The following is a 25402-nucleotide window of genomic DNA, read 5'->3' as shown; positions in this document are numbered from 1 at the left end:
ATCTGGTCTATTGGAAAAGTGATTGTATAATGGCACAAGGTTCTAGTAAATGCTCCTGGATTCAAATCTCACTCCAGCTAATTGTGACAAGGAATGCTTTGGCTCTGCATCTCCAAGGTGGTGCCCCGGGAGCCAGTGTGCCAGTGGGCATCTGCCTTGACAACTGTCAGGCTCCTTGCCCCACCAGATGTTGTTGTTGCTGTTTTTAAATTCAGAATTGCATTATTCTTTTAAGGGGAAGGGAGCAAACCCTAAGCCCACTAATTTTAAGCACAATCTGTATTTTCAGTGATTGCTCATGACTCAGAGGCATTCTTAAAGAAGTAAGTCATGGGTAGTCACAACCTAGGGGGAAAGAAAAAATATAAACTACGATGACAGAAAATATCTTAGGAAGCTAAGATTAGTGAGCAACATCACCTACTTGACTACTGCAATACGCTCCACAGGGGACTGCCCTGGAAGACTACCTGGAAGCTTCAACTGGTCCAGAATGCAGTGGGGCAGGCAGTGATGGGCATGTCATGTAACATCTCTGCTTTGTGAGCTGCCAGTTTGCTTCCAGGTGCGATTCAAGGTGCTGGTTGTTACCTATAAAGTCCTACATGGCACGGGGCCTGGTTATCTGAGGGACCACCTGTCTCCTCTAGCATGTACCTGGCCAGTTTAATCTTGCAGAGTTAGTGCACTCTGGGTTCCTTCAATTAAACAATGTCATCTATTGGGACCCCGGAAGCGCCCCTTCTCTGCAGCAGTGCCTGCCTCTGGAATGAGGTTCCCCCCAAGATCCAGATGGCCTCCACTCTGCTGTTGTTCAGAAGAGCCATGAACATCTGGTACTTCGCCCAGGCTTTTGACAAGGGAGAGGGAGACCCCCTCACTTCATCGCACTTGCCATCTTTTTTCTTTATCTTTTATCAATTTTACTGTAATTTCTTTGATTGTTGTGAGAATTGTTGCAAGTTGGGCAGAATACAAGTGCCTTCTGGTAAATAGCTGCTTTGTGACTGGCCATGGCACCATGGCCCAAATTCCAAATGGGGTCTCCAGCCCCTCAAAGCTAGGAACACACACTTAGCTGGAGTAAATGCTCCTTTGCATATGTGTTAATGTGTTGTCCTTCCGTCCTGAGATGACAGGAAGGTACGTTTTCTGTGGAACTGGTAGGTTCTGCAAGAAGTTGATGGAGTTAAAAAAAAAAAAAGTTCACTCAACCACAGCCAATTTTCTACCATTAGACTTCGCCTCTGGATCAGGGGTTCCAGGAACTTATTTTTAAAAAATAACAGGGAGGCTAGACTAGGAAGTTGAAAAAGATCCAGGAAAAAGGCTGTGGTGAATCACTTTCACATTACTGCCAAGGAAACCGTTATGGTTGGGTCCATGAAGTCATCAAGCAGTTGAACCCAACTTGAGGGCATATTTATCTTTACCTTGATCTGCTCTACAGTTGGTCAACCGATGAGTAAGTGCCCCAGCCACTGTGTAGAACCAGTCATGACTGAGCATAAATATGTTCTTGAGAGGCAGAAGGAAGGGAGGCCAGTATGGGATGGCATGTGTAACCTCCTAGTTAGCTGCTATGAAGGCCCCTTGAAGAAGAAATGAGATGGAAATCTTCTGTTGTTTATCATATTTATTAAGAGTAACAGTTGACTTCCTGCAGCATGCTGGTACTTGAGGATGTAGAATGAAAGAGCAAGGGTGTGATACAAAAGGTTGGGGTGAAGTGTAGTCTCAGACCTGAATGGGCAAAATGCCAGTGCTCCTTGAGCAAATGGCAGTGAGAGTTCTGGACCTCAGCTTTATAAAGCTTCCAGGGATTAATCATTTATAACAAGCTAAGGGCTGCATTCAGCTAGGAGCTGTGCTTCAAAATTAAGTGGGGCCAGAAGAGGATATGGCTTGGACAAAGACTAAATATATATTAAAAGCCAATGAAATGACAATTTAATTGATTACTCTCCATGTTCTTAATAGCATTTCCTCTTCTGTTCCATTAATGGTCACAATTTGGTGTCAGGATTTACGGGGGCTCTGGGCTACATCCTTGGCCTAGACGTAAACAGTTTGGGGAAGTTCAGGGGTAGTTTATTCAGATAGGTAACATCTCCCTCCTTATATGCACTTAATGGGATTCCCCATCCACTGAGTCATTGGCCTGACTTTGCCACCTATCCATTGATTATGATTCAAAATCCAATTACAGATGGGTGAGTTGACAGTAGGTGTTGCAGTTCTATAAGGACTGAAGTTGGTGAGATGGGAACCAGCAGTTCCCAGGCTATGGAAAAGCCATTCTATAAACTTATCTCAGCTGCCTCCCAAAGTTTTCAAGAGACTAACCAAAAACCAGAAAGAGCCTGGTAGGACTTTTTACTAATTTTATGATAAGGTATCCATTACATGGAAGGACAGAAGGAAGAAGCCTATAATTTAAACTCTTAGATCTCTCTCTATCTCATTTCTAGGACAAAGCTGCCAAATATTGCTGAGACCTGAATTTTGGATTAAGTGTCTGGAGACTGATTTGCTGCTGAACCTTGGTTTAAAGCTTGACAAATTCCTCAGGTAAATCAAGCAGGTTGCAGTCATCCATCATCTTTGATATAGAAGCGTTTTGTGTGTAGGTATGTGCCCAAGTCACTCTTGAGTCCTGGTGAGTGCCTGGACAAGTCGCTGCAGTTTTCTTGGCAAGATTTTGGAAGTGGCTTGCCCTTGCCCCCTTCTTCCTAGGGCTGAGAAGGTGTGATGGGACCAAGGTCACCTTGGCTTTGTGCCTAAGGCTGGAGTAGAACTCATGACCTCCCAGTTTCTAGCTTAGTATCTTTATCCACTCTACTAAACTGCCTCATAGAAGCCATTTATCCTTTTGTAAAGGAACAATATACAGAGCTGTGGCTTTCCTTGGATATTTTTGTGACTGTTATATTTCTTGGGAACAGGTTGAGCGAAATGGGATTGATTAAGGTCATCAAGTTCACAGCAGCATCCACCCACAACATTGGCTAATCTTGGAAAAAGTAAAGCAGGATTGGACCTGATCAGTATTTGGATGAGAGTCTAGGGCTGTAAACTAGTTTGGAAAGTCAAAAAAATTCAGAAAAGAGGAATTGGGAAACCACTTCCATAATGCTGGCAAGAAAACAATAGGGATGTATTCATTAAGTCATCAAAAGTTGAGCCCAACCTAATGGGGTCTACTGAGCAATTATCTAGGTAGGGTAAAATTGGAAAGGGGACTTCATGGGGTGGGTGGAAGTCATCCTTAAGGAAAGAGAAAGAAAAGAGGCTGAGCGAGGGGAGAGTGTGTAGAGAAGGATTGTATTTAGTGGAAGCAGAGGAATTGTTTTCTGATGGGAAGTCAAAAGCAAAACCCTGAAATGAAAAGAGGTGGAGGAATGGACCATCCCAGAAGGACATTATGAGCAAGAAGACTGGTTGGATGAGGAACATGGAGTAGGGATGGTTCTGAGGGAGTTGTTTCCATTGGGTCAAAGTTAGTAAAACTGTTCCAAGCTAGGGAAACCATCTATGGTGTTACTGAATATATATTTTTCTCAAGGATGGAGGCCAGGGGGGAGTAAAGCTCCCAACTTCAGTCCTTTGCAGTTAGGTACAGCCATCCACTTGGACAACAGACCAGACTAGACCAGAATAGTTCCCAGAGTACCAGGATAGGGTACCCTGAGAGAGGAAAGGTATGAATGTTGATACCATGATGGGAAACTCGTGGGGCAATGTTGCTGAGTTACAATTTCCAACATCTTCATCTGGGACCATCGGGTGGCTCAGATCTAAGCAATACCTGGAAGGACAACAGTGACAGAGGTGGAAGTTCAACAGAAATTAAAATGTGCAGGGAGAGTTTTTTAGTTTTTCCATAATAGCCACTGGCTAGCTAGTTTGGCTGACGGGGGACATTTCTTTGGTTGGAATTTTAGTGTAATCCAATTTGCTGGAATGCCGTTACCCTTCAGCTGTTGCACTTTTTTGATTATTATAATGCAATTCTTTACTCTTTGTTTCTCTTTAAAAGCTTAAAATGTACATACCCCAAAAAGAGTACATTAGGGGACGTTGTGAACAAAATGTTGAAAAACAGGACAGAACGAATACATGCAAATGTGTACTTTTGCAGATATGGGATGGAATAGATGCGTGGTTGAAAGAATGAAGACATTATAGCAAATGGAAGATTCATACCTCTGTGACTGTGATTCAAGTTCTACACCATCCATCTTTGGGCAGAAAAAAAGACCAAGGACTGCTTCCTGGGGAGTAATTTCAACTTGAGAAACAGAATCCCTACTTTGCATGCATTTGATCTTCTAATGTCTGCAGCTTAATGAACTTAGAAAACAAACCTCCAAAAATCTCTGCCCTAGATTTTGGAGAGGTTCTGTCAGAGTAGATGGCACTAGGCTTGACAGTCTGAACATGACCTGGAAATCCATTTCTCAGAACAATTCCTGTCTGACGAGTAAATTGTTAGGTGTGTCAGTATACAGAAATTCTTGTAGCACCCAGCCTATAGGACAGCACCCAAGTTGGTTTCTACACTCATCTCTTCACCTCCTCTAATTAGGAAAAAAGTCCTCTATGGAATATTGCATATTCACATTTGGCATCACCAATTAAAAATGGCAGCATGATAGGAGAAAGAGCTTCTGGCTTCTTCCCCAGCTTGGTACCTTCTGAATGTATGAGGATCATGACTTCAAGAATTCTTAACTAGTCAATAGCATGTTGGTTGGGAATTGCGAAAACAATGATTTTAAGCACATCTGGAAAGAAGTTAAAGTAAAATAGTTAAATCACCGAAGGCCTTGAACTTTACAAGCATTCTTTCTAAATTCATGCAAGAGTTGTTTGGATTTTTTTTTCAGTTGCTATAAACCATCGTGGCATCTTGCATGAGTTATACCTCCATTCATCTCAAGAAGAAAAGTGAAGTAATGCATGTAATCTTGCACTGTGGCCACATCTTATGAGATTTCAGCCACCTAAAGTCTTCCCAGAAATCTAGGAAGATCCAGCATGGTTATCTGAAATCTCTCAAGATCCCATATAAGAAAGACAAGATCTTGTGCATTTGTCTCGCTTGTGAACTTTCAACTATGTTTCTAGTTTTACAATTCTAAATACGTTGGCTTAGATTAGGGGGGTCCTTGGAGGCTCCAAGGTTGTTGTGAGCACCCATGGGTGTCACTTTCCCTGTTGCTATTGAAGAATATATAATCTTGGGTGGCAGTGCAAGTAGGTCTTATCAGTGGTGATAATAAGTTCTTCTGAAGACCACTGAAACAAAACATACATCAAATCGTTGTGCCGATAAAAGGCTTGGACTGATACATCAATACTTATCTGTTATCACACTTGGGTGTGTTCAAGAAACTTTTAGCAGCTGAATAATCCTTGTTTATCCTTGAAAACTCATCTTCAAGGTAGTCAGCATTGCCAGTACATGATTTAAGCAAGGGAGAAAGGGTGGAGAGAAAAGAGCTTGTGGAAAAAGTGAGATTGTTCCAACTGGTATTTCCAGATCTCAGAAAGAAATAGGTCTCAATGAATTGAGGTGCCTTTAATTCTAAGTAGGGTAGGATAGAGCTGGGGGACAAATTTCTTCAGTTCACATGTTAATATAAGCCTACCTCCTTCACATGTCCAGAAGTAATAGGGTAACCAAAATGTTTTCATCTTCTGAGATTTGCAGTTTCCTGTGCACGTTTGATCACCGGCATATCACTCCGGTCTTGATTGCTAAAATAAAGAATTCTTTTTTTCAAAAAATGTTACACATGTAATGAACAGACTGGATCCTTCTTCCATGTGTGGTGACAATGCTGTTAAGCTCAACGTTACTGGAGAATAAGCCATTGTAGAAAGGAACACATTCTGAACGTCATAATCCCATTTCCTGAGATATTTTTTATTAAACATCACTAAGCCATACATTTCTTCAACATATGCTGAACTGGCATTGTCTTTGTTAAGGGCTTTGTTATAAAAGGATTTTATATATATATTTTTTTTATTGGGAAAGATCTTTGATTCCCTGTGGAAGAATGATTACCCATGTGGGCTTCAATGGCTAGCGAAAGTTCCTATTTGTAAAATAAATCTGATGGTGGATTCAGTACTATTTGGAAACCATTTCTACACTTCAGTTTTATTTATGAAATTGTGCCACACCCAAAATGCGAGTTTTAGAGTTTATATTCTGTCATATAATCGACATATAATTGACAGCGTTGTTTTAATGTATTGTTTATCACCTATAGTTTCTCTTTCTTTCTCCCTTTTTTCTTTAATTACGTCGACTGTATTAACCAAATACCTTTAAAGTTTAATAGAGACATGTTTTGGTTAAGAAATGGGTACAAAACGTCTTATGGTACGGAAGCTTTCAAATGATGTACTTGAATATATTAGTCATTATATTTTACACTTGTTGGCTATCTGGCTGTACATTTGCTATTTATATTTGGGCTTTTTATCTGTAGTGCCTATTTTTTAAAATATTGTTTAAAACTTCTATTTGCATTTTTAAAACTTCCTTTATATAATCATAACAAAAAATTGAAAGTGTTTGCAAGTGAAAACAAGCTTGCAAAAATGCGGTTGTTAGAAATGTGGTAAAGTTATAATAATTAGAATTATTCTCCTCCTCCTCCTCATGATTATTGTTGGCAGAAATGAAACAAAACAAACTTAAGGCTGAAAACATGAGAAACTGAGCAAACTGCTGCTCCACAGAATTTTTTTGTCCGTCTTTCCAACCACTTCTTTGCGATTTCTGCTTGGGGAAGCTGGGAATGTCAGGCCCTCTAGAAATAATTGGAACTCCTGTCTGCTGTCTTACAATGGAGGAATGGTTGGTGAAGATGACAGAATTTGCAGAGATGGCAAAGTTGACTTGTTTGATGAGGGAAAAGACGATAACCAGCTTTATTACTGACTGTAAACTCTTTATGGACTTTTTGCTGAAAATGGAAAAAATGAACTTGTGATTTAAGGGTTTGATGATTAAGGAGGGTACATTATGGAAAGAAGGGAGCCATGATGTAACCTTAGAGCAAGAGGATAACATATAAATGCCTTTATAACTACTGTAAAGAAGATTGGAAGCCACTTCTTTGCATTTTTCTCTTTCATTTCTTTTTTGTTTACTTGTCACTTTTCTTTGACTTGACTTTCTTTTTTTCTTTCAACTGGTATTGTTTCTATTTTGTAAAAAACTTTTATAATAAAAACTAATTAAAACAAAGGGACTCCTGCCTGCTGTCTCTTGCTAACCTGTTCCAGAGTGAGGCATGGGTCCTGCCTAATCTTTGTCCATAGTCAATTTTCTTTCCCACAGCAACAGATGCATCAGCCAAGCAAATCTTTTAAATATGACTTTAATTCTTGCTCTGCATGAAAGAGGGTCTATGTGAAACTCTTAATTAAGGGGACTCGAACTCTCCCTGAAAAGTTCTGTAGCCTTATCTCCACTTTTCTCAAAATACCTTCTTCTGCTAATAGTGAAATCTTTTCTGTTGCTATGTTTCTTCTGGCTAAACTGAGCTGTAAACATTGATTTAGACTAACTGCTTCCTTCCATCTCTTTTGTTATGACATGCCCCCTTTCCTCTGGACTAATCCTTCCAAATGAATGTCAAATGTTACATTAGTCTTGATTTCTGTGGACGTCTTCTGTTACAAAACAGGGTGAAAGATCAGGGGTGGAGAACTTGGGAAAGTTTTATCCCCCACCAACTCTTCTATCTATACCAAATTCAGCTCTCCTTGTCAGGATACTTCTATTTTTTGCAGAGAGTAGAAGGCCATGTCCTCTCTAGAAGGCTTCGGAGAAGAAAATACTGTCTCATTCCTTTTTAACCCAACTCAACATAATCTTTTTGTTTTCTTATGTGAAAGGACTTTCTGTGGAAAATACACAGATACAGTCATCAGGAATCAAATTCAACTACAGATGGGGTTGGAATGGTATAAACAGAATCTCTCTTCTTCCTTGAAGAAATGTGCATAGCAAGACTTTGCTTCTCTTGGAGTTCCTCAGATATTTTTGTTCTCAACAAGAACTCCAAATTCATGGTGGATTTCCTCCAGGTGAAATTCAAGAGAGGAAATTCGGCTGAAACAACCTTTCAATGTGATTTGTTTAACCTGCTTTGCAGACCACATTAGCATTTGTCATTTCAGAGAATTGTGGCCTGCAAGAGACGGGAGGACATCTGGGTTAAATAATGCATGTTTACTGAATTTCCCTAATTAATTTACCCCCCACCTTGGCAGAAAATTCAGTGACTAATGCTCTATAAACAACCCTATAAACAACTAAATAAATCAGAGGAAGAAATCCAAGGTCATAGAGTTTAGCTGTTGTAAGTTTTAAAGATCACAACATATTGTATGCAGATGTTTACCTTCCTTGTGAGATAGTTTGGAAAAGTAGAAAGCATAAACCTGAGGATGTAGAAGGTTACAACTTTTCTAGCAGGGTTTGCCAGAGCATATTAAGTGTGCATGCTTAGTTTAGTTATCGTATGTAAACAGATGGCCTTGTCTTAAGACCTGAATAAACATGGCAGTGCTCCCCTTCAATCATTGTGGCCCTTCCTTTGTGGAAAATTTGGTTAGTGATACAATGGAAGACCTCCACTTCAAGTCCTCTTTCCCCATTTCATGTTTAAAAAAACGACTTATGTGTCCTGGAATGGGGCCATTTCGGATTTGCTTCTTCTCCCACTCAGATCAAAGTCAGGTTAGGTGCAGAAGCTCTGAGGGCTTCCAAGGGTGGATTTTTTAATTTCCCGTCCTGTGGTTGTTCCATCCTCAAATGGCAGTGGCAGGTGGAGGCCTTGCTGTATGTCAGTGACTTCTTGTTCTTCTTCCATTTATGCATTGAGCGGACTACCCTCTTGAAGATGAGGTAGAAGATCTCACACACGGTGAGGACAATGCAAAGAGCTGATGCCCCTACCATGAAATAAGTGAAAATCTTCTTCTCAGTTGGCCGAGCAATGTAGCAATCAATTGTATTAGGGCAAGGCTGCATATCACACTTGACCAGGCGTGGCAGGTCAAAACTGTCCCATATTCTATGGAGGAGATAGAGGAAAATGATCTCAATCGCCATTTTGAAGAAGAGGGTGAGGAGATAAGTCCACCAAAGACCACCATGTTTCTTTCCAGTGTTGCTATACAGTTTGGGACAATTTTCCCCATTTTTTTCCCGGTTCTTCCTCTCTCTGTCCTCACGATAGGCCACGTGCATGATGACGAGCAGAGATGGACAGGTGACAAAAATCAGCTGCAGTGCCCAGAGACGGATGTGGGAGATGGGAAAATAATGATCATAGCAGACATTAGTGCAACCAGGTTGCCTGTGGTTGCAGTCAAAATCCTTCTGCTCATCTCCCCACACCCGCTCAGCAGCTACCACAAAAACAAGGACACGGAAAACAAAGACCACAGAGAGCCAGATGCGGCCAAAAGCAGTGGAGTATTTGTTTACTCCACTCAACAGGCCCTGTAAGGTCTTCCAATCCATGGTGATAGAAGTTGGAAGCTCAGCTCACGAGCACCTGGAAAGTCAACAGAAGCATATAGTTAAACAGGTTTCCTAGCTTTCAAGTGTTAGGTAACTTTTTAATGCTTAGAGCTGCTTTCAGTCCAACATACAGATAATCCTCGCTTAACAACCATTTGTTTAGTGACTGTTTGAAGTTACAACGGTACTAAAAAAAGGTGACATACGACCAGTGCCCAAAGTTACAACCATCCCAGCACCCCTGCAGTCATGTGATTGCGATCCAGGTGTTTGGCAACCAGCTCGCACTTACAACGGTTGCAGCATCCCAGGGTCATGTGATCACCATTTGCGACCTTCCCAGCTGGCTTCTGGCAAGGAAAATCAATGGGAAACTGCTTGATTTGCTTAATGACCATGGTGATTTGCTTAATGACGCTGCAAAAAAGGTCATAAAATCAGTTCCAATTCGTTTAACAACTGCCCCCCCTTAACAACCAATTTTCTGGTCCCTACTGTGGTTGTTAAGCAAGGACTACCTGTAGTATGTGGAGGGCTGTACTCAGAGCAGCAGGTATGACCAGAGAAAGTAGGTGGAGCAGAGCAAGAAGAAAAAGTGGGTGGAGCAGAGCATGAAGCAAAGGCAACTGATATTTAATAGTTTAAGAACATGCATAAATAAATACTCTGCTTTCCTTCCTGCCAAAATTTGGTTGAAAGGTATATTAATACTGTTTGGGGCACCAGTGAAGGAGGGCACCGGGGGCGGGGGATGCAAGTTGCTCTCTCATGCTAAGATTGCTCCAAAGGGCATATGAAGGGATGCATAACCTCCCTTCATATGCCCTTTCAAAATACTGCTGTCCAGATCTCTATCAAACATGTCATTTTGTAAATTTTACATCAGAATTATGTAGGGCTCGAATGCAGAAGTCATTCTGGCATCAACAGAACTGAAAGGAGTTGAAAAGAATCCTTGCATGACCCTTAGTCTGGGTTCGCACAATATCCTAAGCTCTAAATCCAGGTTTGCAAAACATATTGGCCGTGTTCATATTATATGCAATACCAAAGCACATCATGCACGTGATGGCTTCATGTGATGACATCATTCACATAAGATGCTAAAATAATGATTGGTTTTCCCCATAACATACTATCCCCCAGTTTAGCCTAAATGCTGTGTGAACCCAGCCTTCCCTAGAGAGCTTCACAGAACTTTATCTAGAACTTTGCAGAACCAAAGACGAAAGAGCTCTTGTTGCTTTTTCTAAACACCTGGATTCTATCTTCTTGCTAGAGACCTCCAGTCTCGCGCTTCCTTTCTTCCTTTACCTTTCACATCCTTAACTGCTTAGAGTGAAACGACGTGATGGCTTCCCCGTTTACCACCCACCTATTTTTCAAAATAATATCTCTTTAACTCAGTCAAAGATAACTTACTATATCCGTTCCAACAAAATACAGTACAGAAAATATAAAATGGGGGAAACTGTCCCAAATTTCTGGGCTATTTGGATCACCCTTTCCACATTCAAGTATGCCCATTCATGGAGGGCGGGGTTGCCTTTGCTAACTTATGGACAGTTATGATCCCATGGGTGGCTTGAAATTAGATGGAATGCTATCCTCTTCTGCAGTTACAGTCCCATAGTTAGACTGCATCTTGGCATGGTCAACAACACTTCTGACAACACGTAACAAGTCTCTTAATATTCTTAATTGTATTTTGCATTGTTTTATATTCGTTTTTTAAAATACGGTTTTTATGTCTTGTTTGTTAACCCCCCAGAATGACTTGTTTAAGATGGGCAGCTACATTTTCCCAACCAACCAGCCTACAAATAAATCACATTCCTTGGAGTTATTTTTGTTCCTCTGCTTTTATTACAGGCATCTACTTTGCTCTGGCTGAAAATGCCGGTGTCACAATATTTATTAACCTGGCCTGTGAGACAACTTATTATTCGGCTATTATATCTAGTTGACTCATACCTTGGTGGCTTCCTGGCATATCCATGGAATAATTTGCTGGAGTTCAGCAGTTCCCAAGATGACGGTTGGGGAAGGTTTTGACTCGACACACCCTGTCTCCCATCTGGCACCTGATACTGAGGGATGTGAAAAGACATAGGACCTCAAACCCAATGGTGTAGCAGGGACAGACTGCCTACCAAGAGTCTAACTGAACCCCTGCTGCTGTTTGGATGTTTGGGGGAAGAATACTTGAGGTCCCAGTTTTTATCCTGAACATCACAAGGTAGGCCTAAAACATCTAAAATGCAGGAGAGCATAGCTGATAACCTGCATTAGACTTCCCCACATGATTATTCAGGTTGACAAAAACTTGCGGTCCCCAATCTTTTCAAAAGTTGCTGCCCCTTTGTAACTTTTCATGGGGCAAAGAGGAAAAATGACAAAATGCTTGTGAAGAAATGGCATCAACTGTATTTAATGAAATGTCAATGAAGTCAAATGTGAGTTTTGCTCTGATTCCACCCGCTCCTCCTGTGTCCTGCTGTGCTGCCTCATCGTGGTAGGGTGGTGGTGGTACTCCTGGGAGGGATGAGCGAAGAACATCATGAGTGTATGCCAGGAGTATATATTCCCAGCAGGGTGACCCAAGGCGTGAAGGTCATCCCAACTGCCCAGCTAAAGCAAGCAGGCATCTGTATTGGGCATCAGGGACATAGGAAGATGCTGGAGGTGGGTGACAATGGCAAAGGCATCAATTCATACTGTGTGAGGAGAAGGCAAAGGTAAACCCCTCCTGTATTTTTACCAAGAAAACCACATGGAGAGAAAATATAAAGAAGACCTGAAAGACCAGGTTAGGGACAAATCATTATAGAGAAAAATTCATCTATGTGGTCGCTAAGAGTCGATGCTGACTTGATGGCTCAATCAATCAATCAATCAATCAATCAATCAATCAATCAATCAATCTCACCCACTACTTATCAGCTTCAGCCTCCCCAAAGTTGCATGGCCTGGTGTAGTCCAGCATAACTGGAGGGCACCAGTTTGGAGAAGGCTGGGTATCAAAGCTGGATGGTTCAAAGTTCTGGCTTAGGAGAAGATGTTTTTTCGTGCTTGCTCCCTTTGCTAGAGAGTTAAAAGCAGCACAGATAGCTGAAACCACAGTTGGCAATTTTTATCTATCCGGGTTTTTGTTTTTGGCCTGCCCATAATGCACTTCCTTTTTACCTATCAGATCCATCTGGTGAAGTGTGTTGAAGCTCACAAAAGCTTATGCCTTTGAATAAACTTCATTAAGTTGGAAAAGGTGCTTTCAGACTCCCTCTTATTTTTTTGCCCTCATGGACTAACATGGTTGTCCTCTTAATTCCTACCTAAAGTTCATGTAGGAATTAGGAGGCTTCTGAAATTCTCCTGACATAGATATCTCTGCAGATTTCCAAAGTAGAACCCAACACATACAACTACATACTGTACATATGTAGTTCCATCCAAATTTTGGATGGAGGCATTAGTTATATGCAGGCTGCTGCATTTTTCTACCCCTTTCATCTAATTCATAATTCCTTCCCTTTCTGCCTCCTCTCTCAGATCTACATTACCAGGAAATATTGACAAAATGCTGTCTTGATGTAATCAAACAATTGGTTGACTGACTCCAAGAGGGATGTGGCGTTTTTGTTGAAGTGCATGTATCCCCATAACGAAGCAAGATCCCTCCCATTTGCTGTTGTTTTGCACAAGTATCTTGAGGACACAATCCCAGACAAGGTTGATTCTTCTAGTTTAATGGGGCCATGGTATTTCAAAGACCTGGACCCTGGAAGATGATTCTTTTCAGCCATCTTAGGCTTAGCCCCACTTCCCAGTTTTCCTTCTGCCTCTTCCTTGCCTTTTCAATTCCATGCCTTTGCCACCTACTCTTTCCTCTTGCCACTGCTGGTGTCATCCCACTTTCTGAGTTACACCCTTCATCGACCAGGCTCCTTCCTCCAATTCATCACGGCAGACGGCTTCTCTCATTTTTAAGTAGAACTGGGTGACTCATGCCTGCCCACCCACCCACCTTTTCCAGCTCCATCTGGAATGACATTTCCTCTACTTTCTGCACCTCCTTCTTCATATTTCATGGTGTACTAATCCCTCTTCCAAGTTCTCCTGCCAAGGGCCATTTCTTACTCTGTGACCTCCTTGCTTTTAAATTCTCTTTATGATTTTCCAGTGTTCCAGGACCTGTTCCAAGCCTTCTGCCTTGTCTTGCCTGAGATTTAAACTAGACTTGTGTTGAATGTTCTCAGCAAATATTTGGGGGGCAAACATATTGATATATGTTTGGGTTTTTCTGACCCCCTTCCTCCCAAGAATCTTTTCTCTTCCATTATTGGTGTTTGGTATTGGCAATCCCAACTGGCTAAGTGCTTGGCAACTTTGCCCCATTAGCACACTGGTATCATCAATGTGCCAGTCAAATCTTGCTTTCTGAAGATGTCATGGAAGAAAAAAACATGAAACCCATTCCAAGTAAGGCAGTATTTATTCACGAAATTTGTCCTCACCACTGTTGTCTCTTGACTCAATCTGATTTGTTAAATGACAACAGTAACATTATCACAATTATTTTATTGGGCTTATAGGCTGCTCCGATGCTGTTCATGGATGAAAGCAATATGAGAACCTTTTATAGATTGCTTCACATATTTTGTTAAGCTGTGGTTGGTTTAACTTGCTAAAAAGAAATGTAGTTCACAAATTGAGCTGAATGACTGAGCCATGGTTTGTTCAAGCATAGTTCATTGAATAAACTGCAGTTTTCTGGTGTACGTAATATGCTAAGTCAGTGTTTCTCAACCTTGGCAACTGGGAGACGGGTGGACTTCAACTCACAGAATTCCCCAGCCAGCATGGGTGGCTGGGGAATTCTGGGAGTTGAAGTCCACACGTCTCCCAGTTGCCAAGGTTGAGAAACACTGCACTAAGTCATAAAGAATGGTTTACAAGACACAGTGGCTGGGCCCAGACCAGAGTGCAAAGCATGTTGTGCGTGGTTAAAAAGTGCGTGAACAGGCTAGGATGTGGCATGATTTGTGAACCCAACTATAACTCTTTCCAATTCTTCAATCTAGCCCCATCTGTCTAGCTTTGCCGTGGACCCCTGCAGGTGTATTTTGAACGGGGATTTGAGGTACAAACATGAACAGGGACCATCTCATTTAAGACTGAAGTTCTGGCCAGCCCATGTGTTGGGTGCCCCAAAGTTCAGTCCAGCTCAGGTTTTGTCAGAACAGCAACAGTTCTGGGCTAGCTAATCCTGCTCCTTGTTTTGGGAGCTGTCCAATTTCCCTTTTCTCCTTTAATTGTGGTGCTTGTGAGCAATTAGCACTAAGCTTTTTTTACATCTGGAAAGAACCCATCAAACAGGTGGAACCGCTTGCATTTTGACTCTGCATTCCTTACCATTTTTTTAAACTGATATTTTAAAAAAAATGCTTTCTAAAACAAGACCGGGCTGTGTGTAATCTCAACAATCTTTCCTGAGATCCAAATCAGAAATGGATCGTCTGAATTTTCTGTGGCCACTCAAGATTTCCCTGAGGACCAGAGACAATAACGGAGTTCCTACATGAATGCTATGCCAACTGTTTGTTGAATAAATCATAATGGCTTGTTTTAGGGCCAATACACCCATGAAAGGTGGATTAGAAAGTTAATGAATAATAATAATAAGGCTAAGCCTCTATCATACAACCTGCTGAACCCTAAACCCAGGTTAACAAAACAAAACATGGAATGCACCTCCAAAAACAAACCAGATTATGGCTTGATATGGTGGCCTAGTTCATACAAGAAAATTCCCCCAAGGTCAGAATTTCCATACCACGTGGAAATTTGAACCATAACCATCCAACCTCATTTTAGTTTAGTGTAGCGTGTTGTGAGAACCCAGCCACTGAATGGGTTCACTTATTTTGCCTAACCAAATGCTACCCAAGTGCCTTAGGGCTTAGTATGGTAGAGGAATCCAGCCAATTCTGAGCCTTGTTCTTGGAGGTGTTTTGTACAAGCCACAATGATGGAACAATGACCAAATGTGTCGCAAGACAAGCTCCGCCCCTTACCTTTATATCTTTATTATTACCGATTAGCCATTAGGCCATATCGGAAGGCAGAATACAAAACACAGAACACAAATAAGGCCATATGTCAAAAAAAAAAAAAAAAAAAAATCACAGAAGCCAGTTAAATGCAAATCATATTTCTGTATCACCCCTACAGTTTACCCTGATCAGATCCACATACGCAGATCTCAGCTGTATGGTTTTGTTCAAATGAAGGGCCGTATTATATGGGATTTTTGAATGCTGACTGCCCCTTACCTATGGTGTGTGACATCATGATGCAAGTACAAAGGGGGTGGAGTTTGTATTGTGACATCACTTCTGTTCTCCCCTTGCCTTTCCCTTCTGGAGGCCCAGAGAGGACACACTGTCAGTTCTCTTGGGACCCACGGCAGCTTTTCTCCACGCAAACAACATCTTCAGAGGAAGCCTGCAAGGCGTGGGGTGGGGTGGGGTGGGGTTGGGGAAGAAATGGCTACCCCCCTTCCCTCCCCTGCAGCCCTAAAGAATGAAACACCCAGATCCAGCAGTTGTTAATTCCATTATGCACGAATGCACATGAAGGAGAACCCACAAGTCTTTTGGTTCCTCTTGCATCTCCTATAAAAAGGAGAAGGCTTTGCCTTTTCAGAGGCACCGAATTCCCAAAATCGCCGGCCAGCCGGGCCACATCTGCAGGTGTTTGTCCCTCTTCTCCACCGTGGTTACAGATGGGTCGTACATCTGGCTGTATATAATAACAGGGCAGTGGAAATGAAAGGGCCACACCTTTCCCATCTTTTAAAGGGCCCTTTTTTTCTTTTTCATCTTTTCTAAATAAAAGTTAGGTATGTGACGGGCTGATTTCAAAGTCAAAGAAACCCCTATGCGAGCAGCGGGTCTTTTGAAAAGCTCTCTGCGAACCTTAAACAATAAACAAACCCTACAAATTGCACAGAAAGGAAAAGCAGAAAATAAAAAAGAGAAGAAAGCAAGATAGCAGAGTTGGGGCAGAACTTTCTCCCGTTTGGATTTGATGGCTTTTTATCCACCAGCTTTAATCTTCCTGCTTTTATACGTCGGAGCTTTCAAAAATGGCATTCTCCTCCCCCCCCCCACCTCCCTTTTGATATGATCTATTCTCCCTCCTTAGCACCGTAGCAGCTTATTCTTTTGCTGGCTGACATTAAGCAGGCCTCCTACGGCAAGTAATAAACTAACCTGGAGGAGGTTATATGTCCCTCTCCAAAAGAAACAGGAAAAACAAGACAATCTTGCCTCTTCCCCTGCCCCTCCACCGTGATGTCCCCTCCTTCTGCAAGTAATAAACTAACTTGTAACTAGAGGTTCTCATCATTTCAGAGACAACTGTACACTCCCATAAATGAACAAAGCCTGTTTCCCGTGCAAGCAGAACCCTGCTCAGAGAAAGCTAGCACAGAAAATAGAAAACTACTCATAGAGCCCTCTTGCTAACCAATTCATTTTCTATCTGCATGGATTTTTTCCCCCTTGCAACCGCTGGATTCTGCCGCATTGTGGAACCCAATAAGGATTATTTATCTGATAAATTAAATTAAATTCCACGGGACTTCGCCCAAAGCCCAGCCAAAGTGAAGGCATGCAACTTTTCTCAAGTTTAGGCCCTGCGTGGCATCGAAGTCTAGTGCCAAGGCTGCATTCTATGACGTTCCTAGGGCAGACAAAAACAAATTGGATTATAAATTGGGGATTTGAGTTCTCAGAGCAGCTGGACCCCAAGACTTTGCTACTGTAGGTTTTGCATTCCTGCATTAAATAATTCTCTTCAGTCATTAGCATTTTTTGGTGAGCTCATTCTAGGGAAAATGTGTTCCTTTCAGAAACATGCCAGGATCTCTGAACAAATTTCATCTGCTGCGTTTTTCAGGCTGTTGTCCATTCAAGGCAGGGGAACAGGGTCAATATAACGAAGTAGTAACCTGAATGATCAGGTTGTCTTTGCAGGCAGATGGATTTTTTTTTTTATAAAAAAGCCTGAACATTTTAAGAGTATCCATATTACTACCCAATATATATACATATATTGATATTTTAAAAAAGCACGCATAGCCGTAAAGCAGAGTAGGTTAGATCTGTCTGTGTTCAGAAATTGCCTGCTGTTAAAAGCTTTGCAAATGGTTCTTGCAGCTTTGCTGTTGCCATCACCTTGATAGGCAGGGAAGCTAGGGTATGGGCAAAGAAGTCAAGATGGCAGCAAAAAAGTCATCTACTTTAGTTCCTTTAGCTGTTTCTCTATCTTTTTTGTTTTTCTTTTTTTCTTTGCACTTCATCTTCCTTCCTTCCTTCCTTCCTTCCTTCCTTCCTTCCTTCCTTCCTTCCTTCCTTCCTTCCTTCCTTCCTTCCTTCCTTCCTTCCTTCCTTCCTTCCTTCCTTCCTTCCTCCCCCACCCATCTCCCTTCCTTCCTTCCTTCCTTCCTTCCTTCCTTCCTTCCTTCCTTCCTTCCTTCCTTCCTTCCTTCCTTCCTTCCTTCCTTCCTTCCTTCCTTCCTTCCTTCCCTCCTTTTTTCCTTGATTAAATTTGCTTTTTACGTATAAAAAAAAATTAACAAAAAATATTTTTAAAAAGTCAAAATGGCAGCCACGATGGCATAATCAAAGCTCTGCCAGTGTTTCATATGTGTTGCATATGATGCACATAAAAAAAAAGCAGAACTTCAACTACACTATTGTAGCTGCCATCTTGACTTTTTTGACCACACCCTGCAGATGCCCCTGCAGGAAAGGGGGACAGTGGAAGTTAGTCATCCACTGTTCCGGGGAAGTAAGGCAGGAAAATAAAAAAAGTTGGCAACCGTATGGTTGGCTGGTCAGCTACAATACTGAACCGACCTTCCGTCACTGTGAAATTTCTTCTTGTCCTTACTGGCATGGCTTTGTTGTTCTTTTAAGGCTTTGATGGGCAACTTCAATGGGCACTTGGCATTCTTGCTGGCGGCCTTAGAGGCACCTGCTTTGCCAGCAGCAGTTTAGAAGGCAGCCCGCTAAGAGCTCTTTCTGGGAAACGGAAGTGGCTTGGCACGGAATTGGCCAAACGGCAGGTTTTCGGTGCAACAGTTTGTAAATCTGATCCAGGTTTTCCTTTCCACTCCATGGCCGCTCTCCTTATGGGTGCAATACTATGAGTATTGCACCTGTAAGAGGAGCAGACACGGAGTGGGGTGCAATATTTTGACCTGACATTGGGAGGTCAAAAGGTTCCTCATGTTTTCCAGGAGGCGGCAGTGGCATTTGGGGAGGGGGGGAGAGATTAACTTGGTTTTTTCTGTTTTTTGGGGGGGGAGGGGGAAGTTTGGCAAGATGTCTCTCCTTTTTAAAAACACAAGGCCAGCCAGTGGTTTAATAGCATCACCCAGCCGCGGCTGGGATGACTTATTACTAACACAGGCAGTTCATTTAGATTAGATGGCCACCCTGATCAGCGAGAGGCAGATGCTACAGATTTGAAGTTTTCCACTTCAAAGGGGTGAATAGAACAAGTGTGGTTTCTGGCCATTGGAGGTCCGAAAATGAGGGCTGCAAAAAATGAGGCATGGGGGGGGGGCATGTGGCTTCCAACCCTGCTGTAAAGGGTGGTGATGTGGTTAAAATGCTGGATTAAGCATTACATCCTCTCTGTCTTAGCCCAAGAATCAGTGTACTGCTGCGGCCAAGGTGTTGGGGTGGCACCAGGGAGACCCAGATTGTAATCCTTCCTCAGCCGCAGAACCTCTAGGCCAGTCCCTCCCTTTCAGCCTAGGAGCTAGGATAGGATGGCAATGAACAGGCTGGATTAGGAGTGGAAAGACCCAGGTTCTAGTCCCCCCCCCCCAGTCTCAGAAGCTCCCCGGGGGACTAGAAGGGCCAGTCCCCCTCTCTCAACACAAGAACTCAGTGGGGTAGTTGTGAAGGCAGTAGAATTGGCTTGGAGAGACTTGGGTTTGGTCTCCCCAAGGGAGTCTGGGTCAATCCCGCCTTCTCTCATAGGCCAGCCTACTCAAAGGCCAGTTGGCTGGCTGGCTGGATTTATTTATTTATTTACTTGAATGTATTAGCTGCCCAGCTCCAATGGACTCTGGGCAGCATACAAAACTAGACCCCCCCCCCCATAAAAACAGACAAAAACATTAAAATAGGAAAAGTGCTATGTATGCTGCCTTGTGCTTCAGGAGGAAAGGGGGTTATAACCGAAATAGATAAGGATTTTCTTTCTATTTATGAAAAGCTCTTCTGCAAAGTCATTAGTTCTTGCATATTCCAACTGTTCATAATTGCACTGTGAGGTGTGTGTGTGTGTGCATGCGTGTGCAAAATCTGAACATAATTTCTTGTTCCCATCAAGATACCCTATACCAGGGTTCTCCAAAGTGGTCAATATTGACCCCTAAGGGTTGATGGGACTACCCAAGGGGTCAATGTTGTCTTAATTTTTATTATGGTTGGTTGCACAGTCATCCAGATGTTTAGACTGGATTCGGCATTTTTATCCGCCTATCGAGTCCTTCCCAAGGACTATTATTATTCTTTGTAGTACTATTAGTTAACGTAGTAATTTGTGAAATTATTTTCATATAATAAATGTTGGGGGATTGATGAGCAATCTGAAACTTCATGAAGGGGGCCAATGAGCGGAAGAGTTTGGAGACCCCTGCCCTACACCATCACTCAAAAGAACAGCAATTTTCTTGAAGCTGTTAACAGATAACATAAATCGCTATCAATCTGATATCTAAAGTCACCTAGTCATATCATTTCATCTCCGTTTCTGTAACTGGAATTTGTACTCTGAATGTAATACGCAACCGTACCTCCTAATCTGAACAATTTGAGTGAAATTCAGTCATTTAATTGGAGATGATTTTTCAGAATGCTGATTATATTTAAGTGAATCTATGGGCTCTTACACGGCAGGATAATAGATTCACGGGCTTGCTTTTACTACATTACGTTTCAATATAGCTTTGGGAGACTGACTTTCGAGCACAACAACATTTTTATTGTTTTATATTCTCAATAGGGAACATATTTATATTCTTGATAGATGCAATTAAAAATACTGTTATGTAAATATGTTTGTCTCAATTTTCTGGATTGTTTGATCTGACTTTGGCATACAGAATCTCAAGAGTCATTAGTTATCGAAGGTGATGTTAGGTACTAAATAACTATTGTGCATTGGACTAAAAATGTTAGCGTAGGGGGAAAAGCCAATGCTTCTCCACCCAATAGTAAACAGTTATAAGTAGGGCCATGCTGGGCTTCTCTTCCTCAGTGACTCATTTTCTTGGCTCAGGTTTTGTTTGGACTGAAACGTCTGAGAAGCACCAGCATAGATACATTGCTCTGCTAGGCATGCCAACCAAGCTGAAAACAGCTGGATCTAAGCCTTTAGCAGTAGCGCTGACTACAGAAATACACAAGTAAAGATAACCACAGTGAATCCACCTATGGATGAAGCCAGTGGAGCAAAAACACTCATGTCCTCTATTCTTCTGCCTGCTGTTTGAAGCCGCCATATTTAGAGTCCCCAAAGGTTAAAACTGGCCCTGCGCTGTGCTTTTAACAGCGCACTTGCCTTTCTTTAAAGAAAGAAAGAAGAAATTAGGTGGCCCTCTGGCTCATAACTTGAGTTAAAATGCACTATTGGAATTCAGCAGCTCAGTGACAAAGTCTATTGTTTTCCTCACCACGACATTGCTCTCTCCAGCTTGAGGACCTGCAAATTGTGGCTTCTTGCAAGAGATACGGGTTTTCAACTCCCTCCAAAGCCTGTTTGGAGAAAACCGATTTGTAACTGGGCTTTGCCTTCCAAGAAGTTCTGAAATGGGAGTTCCTGGGTGGGGGGAGTGCTTTGCAGATGAACTCTCAATCTAATGTGCAAGATTAAAGGGAAGACATTAACCTCTTTACTGAGGTTAATACCTAGAAACGACCTGCTACCAGGAGCCGGCTTTAGGCATTGTGCTGAGCAACAATATAAGCGTGTTAGCTGGCTTTGGCCTAGTGTCTTTTGTGAACCTAGCCAATTGTGGTTTATTCTCTAAACCATGGTTAGAGAGACATGGCTTGATATGATGCATGAACCACCTGTTTGGAACCGATCTGCCATGTTTCTTAATCCCAAAGCTGGATTGCATAGCCCAGACTGAGATCTCGTGGACAGAGAAATATGGTTGCAAATCATGTTCCAATTATAGACTGGTTAGATTCGCTTCTCTTACTTAGCTGTTGTGTGATTAGCTTTTTCGTGTTTCAGCTTGTTGTGTGAAAGCAACCATCATGGCTTGTAGGTCATTATTTAGGCTTAGAGTGTTGTTTGCACCCAGGATGTTATATGGGTTCCACAAACCTCAATGAAATACCTATCCAACATTGGCTGATCTTGGAAGCTAAACAGAGGAGATCCTGGTGAGGTCTTAGATAGGGGACCACCTGGGATGCCCAGGTTTGCATGCAAGGTCATGGCAAACTATTTCTATTGTTTCTGCCAATAAACCTACATGCCTGGATCCATGTAAGTCACCAGGATTTGAGCTTTCATGGAAGCTTATAATAATATTGCACATATAATAATATGAAATCTGATGATTGCTTTGGCTACACTGAAAGTTTCTTTAAAAAACCAGACTATGGCCCTAGCAGAGTGTTGTCCAAACTTGGCGACTTTAAGATGAGTGAACTTCAACTCCCAGAATTCCCCAGCCAGCATGGCTGGCTGGGGAATTCTGGGAGTTGAAGTCCACTCATCTTAAAGTCGCCAAGTTTGGACAACACTGCCCTAACAGAAGCCCAATTATGATTTTCCCTACAAAAGTCTCTCCAGCAGAGCATCATTATTGTGACCTCTCTGGCTGGCTGTTGGAATGTGCTGTCGCTGCCACCAGGTTTGCTGACCTAGACAAAAAAATAATTGAAGGGCCACAGCTCGGCGGTGCTGTACATGCCTTGCACCTCCAAGGCGATGGGTTAAGCTCGTCTACCCCCATGATCTAAGAGACTTCAGTCCAAACTTTTAGAGAGTTCCTGCCATGATGGTAAACCTCACTGAGACGTCATGAACCAGATGAATGAAGGGGCTAATTCAGCCTCAAGTAATCTGTTCATGTTCAGCCTGCCTCCTTGCACATGGAAAACTCACACACATGGAGTTCAGCAGCCTGGAATTTTCCTCTCTGTTTGGCTAGTTTTGAATAAGCAACCTTTAACCCAAAAAGTCAAAAATGGAGGGAAGCATTCAGAAAAGAAATAGGACAGGATTCTGCACCTTACAGACCAATCGAGCGATGTATTTCTCTCCCTGAATCGATTCGGATGCGTGAGAAAGCCCTTTCTTTTGAATAATGCCAAGCTCTCAGGACCACCTTTTGTATGCCCACCTAAACAATGTGGCTGAGTTGCAGCCCAAATGGTTCCCTTCCCTTGACTAGAGCCAGCACCTAAAAAAACAAAAACCCCAAACAACCTCCCTTCTACTGCTCTCAATCCTTCCTTCTTACCATCACCCACCCCCTGGTGCTCCCTGGAGCAAGTCAGGTCTGGCAGGAAGAATCTCATTTTTCTCCCCATGCAGAGTTTATTAAAGTTCCTTTATACCCTGCTGCACCTTCCTCATCAAATTGCAGAAGCTTTGGGAGAACAGATGCTTTTTGATTCCAACTCCAGGAACTGCTTTTATTTCTTCCCTATTTTTCTCTAGTTGACACCTTCCTTTACAAGCCAGTGCATTTCAAAGGCAAGTGTATATACAAGAGTATATACCTTGGCTGCAAAGACAGGCAGGAAGGGAAAAAAAAAAATTAACTCCTTCTTCTCCAGCCTGCCTGTTTCCTTTCCACATGCATCTGCTTTTTCCCAGCCAGCATTAAATTTACTACTCCTACTACTTATTTTAGAAAGAAGGCAATTTGCTGAATGTAGGGCTTAGTAATTGCCGTTCAACTCTATGGGACTGATAGCCAAGTCACCATTCAGATGACTGCACAGTTAATCTTGATTTCCGTAGTGAGACATCTGATCTTTTCTTTCTGCCTCTTGGTGGAAAAAGCAAACCTGTGCTTAGCTGGAGTTCTGTAAACTTGGACGGCTTCCTATCATATAAACAGCGAAGAAGATGAAACAACTGAGTTGCCTTCAGTTCTCTCTTTAATCTAACCTCCAAGTCCCCATTCAGCTTGGCTTTTGGGGGACCAAAGACACAGGAGCACAGACACTTAAGAGGATGAGCCGGACGGTGAGAGAGGCACTTCCTGATTACCGACATTAAAACAGCTTGCTTTTTCCTCATGTTTCCTATTGAGGCAAAATCTACTAAGCAGGTTATTTTGATTTGTTGTTCAGCAACTGAACCCATCCAACTTTTTCTCCATGGGGTCCTAGGTAAAATTAAGAAGATGGTTTTGATATCCTGGTATGTGGAGTCTTTACCTCTAGGTACTGAAAATGCCCACTCAGACTGCTAGTTGCTTGAAGAATCAATATTATCTACTGAAGTCGTACTTACACATTCCCCGCAACCTCTGTTCAGGATTAAAGTATTGGCAAATGGGCAATGTTTCCTGGTTGGAAGCAATGAGTACTTCCAAATATTTTTAAAGAGAAACCCTGCGGAGATGGTCTATCTCTCCATCTTCTGAAACTCGCGTCCGTCCACCAGTAAGAAGGGAAATTCTACTCACCAACTTCAAACCTTCTTTGGCCTTTCCTGAGATTGGCCAGCCTCTCCAAGAGAAAAGCAGAGATTTCTCCTTTGTGGCAGGTCTCCTGAAATCTTAAGAGTTTAAGCCATGAAACTTTCTCCTTGTCCTGCATGAAAAAAGCACCGGAGGAGTCCGGCTCATGGCACTGTAATGAGATGCCTTATTTTGTGTGAGCAATAGGGTGTGGTCTAATTTTCTTGAGTTGTGCAAGGAGAAAGGAATTCTCTCTGTGTGGTGAAGGGGGGGGGGAGCTGATTCAGATTTTCATTTGGCTGGTTTTACAACCAATCTGGTTATACCTCTCTTAGGTCTTGGGTAAGGAGATCCCCTCCCTTTCCAAAATCAGTGTTTCCTCCCCTCCCCTTTTGTTCTCCTGTTTGAATTTGGGATATCCCAAGCAAGTCTCTTAGCTCATGACACAAACTGGAAGCTAAGACAACTGGCTCTGGCAATTGTGACACAATGTGGAAGGAACTGATTAATGTAGGGGTGTCCCCAGAGGAACTGATTATCAATGTGACACAGTGATAAAGATGTTAAACAAGAAGTGGGAAGATCCAGGTTCTAGATCACCCTCAGCCACAGATGGTCTCGGGGTGACTCTAGGCCAATCCATCAATCCATCCTTCTCAGCCCAAGAGCCAGTCTGGTCCAGTGGTGAAGGTGTTGGACTACCAGTAGGGAGACCTTCCTCACCCATTGAAACTCCCTACAGGACTCTGAGCCTGTCTCTGTACCTCAGCCCAACCCTACCTCTCAGGGTTGTTGCTGTTGTTGTTGTGAAAGAATGGGGAGAGAAAGCATTGCATATGCCATCTTGAGCTCTTGGGGGAAAAACACAGAAGGAGGCTGTACAGCCTGCAAAGCAGCAAATCAATAAATGCATTCTATTGCGACCAGAGATGGAAACAGTAAAGGACAAAGGAGGGGAATAAAGAAGAGAAATAAGTATAGAGAAGAGATTAATGGGAGTAAATATTTGACTTATTGAAGTACTCTTAGGACTGCATTGATCAAGGTCTGTAAGGCATGTTTGGGCTCACACAACACACCCAAGCAAATCAAAGTAGCAGTAG

The 25402-nt window shown here is 42.4% G+C and overlaps 1 protein-coding gene across 1 annotated transcript; it reads right to left on the bottom strand.

The window, feature by feature from the left end:
• Window positions 1–5912: 5912 nt before the first annotated feature.
• Window positions 5913–24457, bottom strand: GJB3 (gap junction protein beta 3). Its single transcript, XM_007422299.3, has 2 exons — window positions 24306–24457; window positions 5913–9593 (listed from the first exon to the last, which is right to left on the bottom strand). Exon 2 carries the CDS (start codon window positions 9557–9559, stop codon window positions 8756–8758), a length of 804 nt encoding a protein of 267 aa, XP_007422361.1. The 5' UTR covers window positions 9560–9593; window positions 24306–24457; the 3' UTR covers window positions 5913–8755.
• Window positions 24458–25402: the final 945 nt, after the last annotated feature.

This window comes from Python bivittatus, unplaced genomic scaffold, assembly GCF_059951505.1.
Source record: "Python bivittatus isolate LINGU-HERP-01145 unplaced genomic scaffold, Pbiv_v1 ctg000260_np1212, whole genome shotgun sequence".
NCBI classification, from domain to species: domain Eukaryota; kingdom Metazoa; phylum Chordata; class Lepidosauria; order Squamata; family Pythonidae; genus Python; species Python bivittatus.
This window is presented reverse-complemented; position numbering and strand designations above follow the sequence as displayed.

Coding starts and splice junctions, on each gene's coding strand:
- GJB3 (XM_007422299.3), bottom strand. CDS start 9,559: ATGGATTGGAAGACCTTACAGGGCCTGTTGAGTGGAGTAAACAAATAC.